General features: G+C 41.3%; 1 protein-coding gene across 2 annotated transcripts; it reads right to left on the reverse strand.

Moving 5' to 3' along the window:
• Positions 1 to 4,221: 4,221 nt before the first annotated feature.
• LOC100383389 (Protein TPX2) lies at positions 4,222 to 9,064 on the reverse strand. Of its 2 annotated transcripts, none has more exons than XM_008653502.4 (21): positions 8,641 to 9,064; positions 8,414 to 8,502; positions 8,246 to 8,307; positions 8,037 to 8,155; positions 7,759 to 7,951; positions 7,571 to 7,682; positions 7,376 to 7,477; positions 7,060 to 7,155; positions 6,715 to 6,885; positions 6,569 to 6,631; positions 6,404 to 6,484; positions 6,233 to 6,309; positions 6,057 to 6,135; positions 5,846 to 5,974; positions 5,668 to 5,757; positions 5,464 to 5,583; positions 5,215 to 5,381; positions 5,016 to 5,124; positions 4,869 to 4,928; positions 4,695 to 4,789; positions 4,222 to 4,601 (listed from the first exon to the last, which is right to left on the reverse strand). In XM_008653502.4, the coding sequence occupies exons 1-21, from the start codon at positions 8,795 to 8,797 to the stop codon at positions 4,517 to 4,519; spliced, it is 2,256 nt and encodes a 751-aa protein (XP_008651724.1). In that variant the 5' UTR covers positions 8,798 to 9,064; the 3' UTR covers positions 4,222 to 4,516. The 2 variants fall into 2 exon arrangements, with proteins under 2 accessions (XP_008651724.1, NP_001169515.1); NM_001176044.1 differs by having other exon boundaries at positions 4,329 to 4,601; positions 7,759 to 7,948; positions 8,641 to 8,916.
• Between the last annotated feature and the right edge of the window lie 1,422 nt (positions 9,065 to 10,486).

Consider the following 10,486-nt stretch of genomic DNA (forward strand, 5'->3'; position numbering starts at 1 on the left):
TGAGGAGGCACGTCTCAGCGGCTCATTTATGTTTGCAGTGCTCGATTTGGCGTCTGAAATCGGGAGTTCCGTATCCTCAACAAGTGATGAGTTGCGTTTGTCGCCGCGGTGACGATTGAGCTGAGTTTTATTATGACTGGGCTTCTTTTTGTTTCTCATGAGTTTCTACAAGAGCTTTGTGCTTTTTGCGCAATTCCATATATTCCTATCACCTTTTGTTCGTGAAAGAATGATTGCTTAGGAGTTATAGTCTTGAATCCAACTCTCACAATAATTGTTACCAATGTATGTAATTTTGGTGGGAGGCATCTTAAGATGTGTCGAGAGAAGTCTTTATCACTTACTTTATCGCTCAAGTTTCTAAGCTCATTTAATGACGTCGAGCCTATGAAACATTTTACGAATGCTTTCATTCTCTTAATCTCTTTCATTTTGAATCTTGTCAATTTATTCTTAAAGATATATAATTTTGCTTATTTTATGCTCGTTGTTCCCTTACAAGATTCTTCTAGTTTTTTTCCATACTTCATATTAAAATTCAAAATCTTTCACTTGCCCAATTACACCACAGTTCAAGGTTCGATGATAGTGGCAGGCCTAGGATTTGAAAGATGGGTATTCAAAATTTTAGTGGAGCATAATTTTTTTACAGTCTAAATCCTAGTCTAGTCGTCTTAACACGTATATAACCGATTATAGTATTACATAGAAGTAGTTTCATAGTATATAAAATATATAGCACATAAACTGGATCATAACTCACATAGCAAAGAATGAATACTAAGATGATATTGCTCTGCACTCAACATATAAAGGATTAATTGTTTGACATAACATATTTGGGGCCTAATAGTTATAAAACAATGTTATTTTATGTTTTCGACAATATTATAGTGTATATACAAATCATATATTGTATTAAAAATGCCAAAAATAAAGGATATTCAATTGAATACCCTTGCTACAATATGGGCTCGCCAATATTCGATGATCACTTTAGTCACGTGCTAGGGTTAGTCGTTGAATTGATACTGTTCTAGACCAACACTTTTGTTAGGGGGTGTTTGGTTCTGTGGACTAAAGTTTAGCCCGGGTCACATCAAGCGTTTGACTTTCAAATAGGAGTATGAAATATAGACCCAACCAACTGTACTAGATTCGTCTCACTTTTTAATCTTCGGCTGAGAAATTAGTTTTATAATCTGACTACATTTAATACCCCGAACGGAGGTTCAAACATTCGATGTGATAGGGGCTAAATTTTAGCAGGGGCAAACCAAACACCCCCTTAGTTAGGATCCAATGCCTACTCTAGACATTCCTTAGTCCCATTTCTTCCAACCATTAATTAACTTTTGTCAACAATGTCTAAGATGAAACTTTACTAGGTCTAATATAAATGTATGGGTTTATCTTGCTTTGACATCATCTACATCATACCAAAATAGGCATGCATGTGTTCTTTTATCTTTACATGATCAATTATCTTGCCTAGTGGCATACAGGTAATCGTTTTGAATCTTCACTTGCCCTCCTTATATAGTATGATTATTATCTTGATCGGTAAAAACAAAATGCCTTAGCTTATACCTATGTTTTGAGCCTTTGCATTTTGTGTTTTCTTCTCCATGTTAAGCATTTGTTCATCATGTGGCCATCATCGTCATTTCATGGTAGACCACCTTGCTTAAACCTTGGATATAGACTTGACTATCTTATTTACTTCACATCACTTAGAATGAAATATTAAATATTAGTATACTTAGTTATCTCAACTACCAAAACTATGGAATTTTTTACGAGCCCATGATAAAAAAACCTCTTGAATTGTAAATACTAATAGTTTTTTAAAGAGTTAAAATAAAAAATAGTCACATTCATTCATTATGGATCGGGCACATCATTATATAAGTAAGTACTGTATAATTTTCTAGGATGTGTTCCAAGAAAACTATATTTTGTTTTAACCGTTATGACCAATTCAAAAAGTTCCGAAATAGTTTGTCGCATTTTGGCGAATTGAAATTATATTTTCAACCTTTGATGGTTTACATAAAATTTTCATAGAAGGCAAGTGGAGTCAGTATTAGGGCATGTACAACCCTATTTATTATGGGATCTTTTGAGAGGTCTATAGGGGGGCTAATTGAAAAAAGTACAAAAGACGAGTTCTTCACGAAGAGCTTGTCTCTACACGAGTATACACATATATTGCCTCTTAATTTATAATCCAAAAACTTAAGTTTGTATCATACAATCTAACTTGAAAAAACTAAATTAAGAGTCTCTAAGTTGTACAAACCGAAATAAAGTATCTAGGTTGTACATGCCGACACTTGAATCATTGAATTGAGATAACTCGGTTGTTTATGTTATCTACGGTATATTTTAGTTTATGGTTGGCTTGCACGCAGTGTTGACACTTGGTAGATGATGCGCTCCTCAATCTTAAAAATCTATTGGTATTCACATTTGCGAGTGATCCCACTATCTATGCAAGCAGGTGGAGACCTAGATCTGTAGGATATTTTGAGAAAAAGTTCATTAATAGTTGGCATATTTAAAGAAAACATTTTGCTTTGCCAACCTAATATATTGTCGTGGTTATCTTTCCAACCCAGGATGTGGTGTGGGGAAAAGGTAGATGGTTCGATCAAAACATATATATTACATGGGCCTTTTTGGAGGGAAAACAACTTTTGGGATAGTAAGTCACATGTCAACACGTGGTTCGAGCAAACAAAGTTACGGATGAATCGTTAATGGAGTGTTTGGTTTGAGGAATGATATAGTCCATCATCTTCTCACTCCTCACTTTTTTGTTTGGTTTGTGGAATAGAGTGAATTAATCCATCACCACTTCATTCCTCATAGTTAGTTGTTTAGTACTAATATGTGGAATGACGTCATCCTACCAAATTTGAGGAATAGATCCATGATGCACCACTTCATTTTGGATAGAGTGATTCATCAAACCAAGCACCTCGTAAACATTTAAGAAACCAATTGGCGACGAAAAGAGAAGATGGCAGTCCATCGTAAGGAACTGGTGATAAATAGTAGTACCAGTGGTCGGCTTTGCGGTCAAGAATGATCTGTTCAGACTTGACTCGCGAGCATTGTGGAAAGGCGTAAGGGCCTTTATACTACCTCCAACAAAGCTCATGTTCTCTAAATATAAAGGTTTGTCAGATAATTTATCGTTCTAACAAGAGACTCTAAAAGGTCCTCTAAAATTTAGAGGATGACATGCGTGCGCTATATGTAGAGGTGTACGGTGGTCCTCCATACACTGTGCTGATTCCTGTGTTTGTGCGTTCACGTGCTGACGAGCGTTAAGAAATAATATAGAATGTCAAATCTAGTAACATTGTTGATATAGAGGATGAAATTTAGAGGATATTGCTGAAGATGAAAAAGATATATAATACAGAATCTTTTAGAGAGTGCTGTAAAAGATAGAGAATATTCTTTTAGAGGATAAATTTAGTGGACGTTGCTGGAGACACCTTTACAACTTATATACTACGTTTTGGTTCTCCAAGTACTATATACACCTTAGAAACTCTTTCATACAACCTAAGTCTTGTATCTTAGGACATATACAACATATATACTACGTTTCAGTTTCAAAGCATTAGATACACCTAAGAAACTCCTTCATACAATCTAATGTATCTAAGTTTTGTATCTTATTTACTAGAACATCTCAATATACAACTCATTTATGTGAGTTGTATGATAGAACCATATCTATACTTAGAGAACCGTGCTAAAGACGTTCATTCACCAAGATATTATATTTTATGTTTTTCTACTTACCCTATTGATACCCCTTAAAATACGAGACATTTATATGAGTTGTACATGCCCTTATTCACTAGAACCTTTAAAGATACAACTCATTTATATAAGTTATGATAAAGACGTTCTTCATAAACATATCGTCTCTTGTATTTTTTTACACTTACGTTATTGATAGGATAAGGAGCATTTTAAGTGGTTGTACATTCACTAAACCCATAATACGAATTTTAAGCTATTCGTCATCCACCGTTGCGTAAAGAAATGATCTGTTTCGTAGCTCCGAACTCGAAAGATAGGAAGTGAGATAAGACTTGAAACTTTATATTGTCTGTTCCTGGACTACTCGACCTGGTCAAGTCCTTTGAATGCAAGTAAGATAAAACGCGTGCGCACGGCACGCTACATGCGGACAAATTGGACGAGCTAATGAGATTTCTGAATATGCAAAATCTACATTGGCGACGAGGTGTGCGGGGAAACATGCGAGTGTGGAGCGCTAAGTTCCATACGTGTCCGAGAATACACAAGGTATATCCGATTAAAAAGTGTCATCATTGAGATAATCATAAAACATCACCAACCTACACACACAGCAGCGGCAATGGGTTGCTGGCCTGCTCTACAAATTGGTCAGCGAAAAAAGAATCTTAGTAGCCCGACGAACAGATACATAAACAACGTCGCAGAGATCTTGAGGCGAGGATGGTGGTCATCTGATTAAAGCATGCCTCCTCGCCCCTCGCTCATCCACCTGAAGCTGTGGCGACTTCGGTCTTGTCACCTGCTTCGTCGATCTGTGAGAAAAGCAATCACCGGTCTGTGAGATCAAGTTCAAGAGGCTGGACACTGGGGAAGAGAAAGTTTGGCTGTGTTTTTGCTGTACTCACTTCTGTGGTCGGAATGGTTTGTCAAACTTGGGGACCTGCCGGGCATGTGGCACCATGGTTCTCCTCAGCTGCTTCAGCGCCTTCTCCTCCTCAATCTACAGAAACAGATATTGCGTCGGTCGATCAGCAGCAGAAGGTAAATTTGTTGTCAAGGGGCAGGGAATGCATCTGTACCTTTTGCGCGAATTCGTTCTCCTCTCTCAACCTTTTGTAAGTCTTTTCTTTCTCTTTTATCTGCATCGCACACAAAATAAGCACACAAAATAGGTTTCAACCAAACATACAACATCATGCTCCAGATGGCAGGGGAAGTTTACTGACCATGCTATCAAATTCTGATCTATGCACAGCCCTCTCATCAACATGCAACACAAATTGTTGAACTTCAGTGAGAGGTTTCCGCTCTTTCTCCGGAAGTGGGATAGGGTCCCTGTGACAAAGATTACAAGAGGCTGTTTACATATCTCGCTCACAGAGAAAGGACGAATTCTTAAGAGAAATGGCTGCATGTGTTACTCACTCTTTCAGTACAGGTTGAGCTTTGACGATTCTCCTCTGAGCTTCTTCTCTCTCCATTCTCTGCCTTTCTTCCATCAGCCTTTGCTGCTCTAATTCGTGTCTCACCAAACTCTCTAGTTGAAAGCCTTCTGGTCTCGTACAGGGCTTAGGTTCAGGCTTCGGCGGCACCTGAACAAGGATTATGTTTAGACAGGATGAATCAAAGATTGTGGTGCCAACTGAAAACGTCCAGAGTAAAATTTTCACATGCCATCGGATAGTCTGTGGTGTATGGGTAAGGGTTAGCTTTGTGAACCCTGGCCTTTTCCTCCTCCACCTTCTTTTGTAAGAGTTGTGCTTCTAGCTGCCTCTCTTTTAATTGACCTCTTTCCTGCAAAAAGGGATGCATAATTATTCTGTTGCACACACATTATGAGAAATGCTGTGACTCAAAAAAGAATTACATCTCACGAACCTCTGTTTGTAGACTGAAAGGGTTTGGTATGGTGCATCTAGGCACACCTTGCCTGTTACTGTTTGAAGAACATTCAGAGTGAAGAGAGAGCTGCAAAATAGGACAAGAGCTTAATAAGATCTTGACAAAAAAACAGTATAGTGACTATACCACCGTATGGCTGTCGATAAATAAATACCTTGTCAAATAAGTCAGCAACTGATGGAGGACCCAAGCGAACATCGGTACAAAAACGGAATTCTTTGGGAGCTGTGACCTGAGACTTAGGATGGACAAACACTCCAATGTCTCCCTTACTCTCAAGAATCTGCATGACATGAGGCCCCAAACTTAAGCTCCAACTTCATAATCTAATCAAATGTATGTTCATCTATGACATGTGTTAGTACCTTTTTGTTTAGTGGCTTGGCCCTGAACTTGGGGGCCTTCTCCAGCTCCTCCAGTTCAAGTTCCTGAGAACTTTTCACACTGTTGAAAGAGGATGTTAGAATCTATCTTTTTTTTAAAAAAAAAGACGTCTGCTAAAATGACTTTGGTTCATCAATTTTGTGTGGCAAAAGCAAACCTTGGTGGCCTAGCTCTATTTGCTGTATGAAGTTGCGGTGGCTTTCGTTGTGTCGATTTCAGTGGCTTATTTCGACTCTGCAAGATTGAAACATTGAACTCTGTAGGTAAAAAAAAAAAAACACTAGCATCCTAAGATGCAGGATGCAGCAGCTAGGCAACTAGGACCTACCCGGATAGTATCTGCACAAGATACTTCCGAACAGGTGTCCGCATATCGACTTGCTCTCTCCATTGTTTTAAGATGAAATTCCTGTAGTTGATGCAAAGCAACAAATGAATTTATCAGTGATGAAAAAGTTCATTCATGAATTTTCCACTGTGATAGAATACGTACACTGAATTCAGAAATCTGTGGGGGTTTCCTTGGAAGTGGAGGGAACGAAGGGGCTTCAGCAATCTTTAGGCAAAAAGCAACAGCTAGTGTCAGCATGCAGTTAACGCAAGACGATCTTTCATGTAAACAAAATAGCAAGTTCTTACTTTTTTGTTGAATGGCCGTGCCCTGAACTTGGGTATCTTTGCCAACATTTCCTCCTCTATCTCTGCAGAGCTCTTTACTTTTACTGCTCGGATTCTTTGGGAAGTCTGGAACTCAGGTTCCTTAGGTCTAGTTAACACAAGCTTAGGCCTTCCCTGTAATGCAGCATCGTCCTGCATAACGCATAAGCAATTTGAATGTAATTATTTATCAAGACTGTATTCCAGTTGTAATAAATATATGTATGCTGTTAATCCTCATAGGCACGTGAGTGGTGAAATGGAATTGCAAATAATGTAATAATGACAAGCTAATGTACAACAGAGGTATGTGAAATGAATACTTACACGAGAACGAGATCTGCTGTGAGTGATGCTCAGCTTTCTGGTCCCTGATTCAAACTTCTTAACCAATTCTGCAGTTGATACATATGTTGTTGCTTCCTAAAAACGCCACAGGATTCATATTAGTAACACTTCATCTTCAGTTTTATCTGTTACAATCCCCAGTTCCCCACTAAGGCTGGTTCGGTTAGAAGTGGATTGAAAAGAATTAAATCCATAGCTAGTTAAAATTGAATAGAAAGATCCTCCCTGATCCCCATGCAACTGAAAAAGGCTTAAACTAGAATACTTCCTTAGTAGCAGGAGAGGATTTTTTTACCTTCAGAGAACACATATCCTCACGGGACCTCCTCACTTCATTGCTTACAGCTAAATCAGTTCTCCGTTTATGAGGCAGGACCTTAGTCTTAACATTGAGTATCTAGGCACAAGAACAACAAAAAAAAAAAGAGAAAAATTAGAACACAACAGTAACATGAATCTTACAAGTTCGTCTCCATTGCAATTCCCTTACCTGTCTGGCTCTTCCATCATCAAGCTTCTGCCTCTTCACCGCTTGGTTCGCTTGTGCAATTTCAGCGCCAGCAGTGGCTGCCTTTCCAGTCCCAACCAAATCACAACCACCCCTGAGAAGCCAACAACTCAGACAAGGGAAACAATCTCAAGATTTTTTTAGTATGCACATATGACCTTGAATCTTACTTGATCACGCTCCCCTTGGCATTCGTCGAAGCAGCCATAGTAGCTGCTCTGCACATGTTCGCCTGCGTCTTTGGCGTGCGCGCACCAGTATTCACTGAAGAGCTGTCACATGTCGAAATTGGAGGTGCAATTTTGGTAGAAGGAGAAGGAGGACGCGTCTGCATCTTAGGCGTGCTGGCAGCACCACCATCTGCTGCAAAGTCAGAACTTAACTAAGAATACCACAATTTTCCACCCAAGTAATCAAAGAACACAGAGGCTAGCAAATAGCAACTCACATTTTACGGATAGGTCTGTCGCCGAGAGGAACTCGAACGATTGGGGCGATTTATCCTTCTCTTCTTGAGCCGGATGTGAAGCCGGCGGCGATTCCGATATTGCCTCAGGACATTGAGCACTGACCAAAACATATGGCACACAAACTTGCCTGAACTTTCCACCATGATGAACCCAAAATAAATTTTAGTATGATGTGTCCGATGCTTACCCATCAATAGCATCTGCTCCGTGTACCGAGACGCTTCCTGCTGCCACCTCCACGGGCACCGCCTGCACAATTTACAAATATATAAATCGCCAGACGAGACGAACGAGGCGGAATAGACAAAATCACGGAGGAACTAGGAGCGAGAGCAATCCCCTTCCGTTTATTTACCTCTGGAGCCGGCTCCTCGGCTTCCGCGAAATCGCAGAGGACAGCGACCTTGGCTTCCGCCCTCGATTCCTTTATCCTGGGGTTGAACGCTGGAATCCGGAATAGGGAAAAATCAGGGAAAATTCGGCGAGGGAAATAAGGGCCGGAGCGGAGGCGGAACTGGGAGGGAAGGAGGGCGATCGGCGAGGAAGCCAGGAGGGGCTCAGCAGCGCGCGGGGGTTACGTACGCGACGGGGCGTGGCTGCGGGCGGCCTCGAACCAGCTCTCGGCGGCGCGTACGGCCTCCTCCGTTTCCTCGGTGATGAAATCGAAGAACCTGGGCGCAGAGAACTCGTACGCCTCGTCGATCGCCCCCGCCGCCACCGTTCCTGTGTCCAGCGCCATCGGCTCTCGCTCGCTAGCTCAATCAAATTATGCGTCTGCCCCCTGAAGCGGCGAGGAACTGGAAGACGAGTGAATGAAGCAGGAGGAGGAAACGTCGGCGAGGGAATGAGGGATGGATGAGGTGGAGCCGATCGGGAGAAGAACGTGGGGGTGGGCAATGGGCATACCCGCATAGGGGCAGGGGTCTCCAACGGTCGGGAGGTTTGAACCCTGTGCCAGGCTTCGTAGAGGAGTTGGCGAGTTGCCCTGGTGGACCGTTGGGCGCACGACGCACGCTCCCTGCGCGCAACGGCTATTTCCCGGGCGAGTCTGTGGGTGGGCCCCGCAGATTAACGGTAGTGGGACAGAGATTTGCCGGCGCCCGGCTGGTCACAGTCTCACGGAGAGGCCAGGCCGCCAGCCCGCCAGCCCGCCGCCAGCAATTGGGGGCGTTTCCCCAACGCTACACGCTGGCGTGCTGCTCCGGGGTCAAACTAAAAAGCGTTTATTTTATTTACAGTTATTTTATTTACGGAGTTGGTAACAAAATATCCATCTCCAAACTGGATTTACGGAGATACTTAGAAGTAGTGCATGTCCTAAAATCTATTAAAGTGATCCAATTATTCAAACTAAAATCTATTTTCTAATTGGTTCACACATATTGTTATATGAGATCGATCAAGTCATATACTTATATGGCTATTGTCATGCTCTATGGTTTATATGTTTATCGTTTTAAAATAATCATTTTATTAATTTTCGATCGTTATCGATGCACTTTCGATCGTATACTTTCGGTATCGACATTATCGAAATATCGATGCCGTTTTTGTTTCCGACAATATTGTATCGTTTTCGTTTCTGTCAAAATAATTTGAAAGTGGACTTTTTTCCGATTATTTTTAGCCTTACTCTGCTCTATAGTGACATGGAGAGGTATACTAGTATCCCGACGCGCTGTTTTGTTTGGCTGCAACAGCGTTGTCGCTGTTCATCTTGTGATGGGTAGTTAAGGCTGGGTTACCGACTACCAACGATCATATCAGTCCTAACATCCATCGATCCGTCGGTAGGTCTGCTTACCATTCGATTCAATCGATGTCAACATCATTAGAGCCTGCGTCGGTTGTTACCAATAGTTGATATCGATCTATCCAATGGCAGATCGAGAAACTGATTAAAGAAGGGGCTACTCAGATATGGCTATTTTTTAGTTTGAACAAAATGATATAATCGATACTTAATATGATACTTAATATGACAAAGTGACAAGATATATTTTAGATTTTGAAGACACATATAGACTAATTAGTATGCCTCCAACTCCTCAGGTTATAGTTGTGGGTGGAGAATTGGAGATGGGTTGCGCCCTAGGCGCATGTGGGTGATGGGAGGCCGTGATCTCCTCACGGCAAGGAGGAAGACAGGCGAGAGTTAGGGTGGGATGGCGGCTGATCAACTCTATGTTGATCTCTGCCCTCCTTCTTTTATTGATTACCAGGTAGGTATAAATACCCTCCTATTACAGACTAATCTGATAAGGTCTTAGTCCTTATCCAAGGCTAGAACGGGCCAAGCTACCAGCCCATCTAACGTACATATCCCCAATTAGGATCAGTTAAGCCGGGTTAGCCCCCTTATTAGTATTCCCAGACTTAATACCGACCATAACATCTCTCGACTCCTCCAGAAATAGCTCATCCTCAA

Source organism: Zea mays, chromosome 7 (genome assembly GCF_902167145.1).
Source record: "Zea mays cultivar B73 chromosome 7, Zm-B73-REFERENCE-NAM-5.0, whole genome shotgun sequence".
NCBI classification, from domain to species: Eukaryota; Viridiplantae; Streptophyta; class Magnoliopsida; order Poales; family Poaceae; genus Zea; species Zea mays.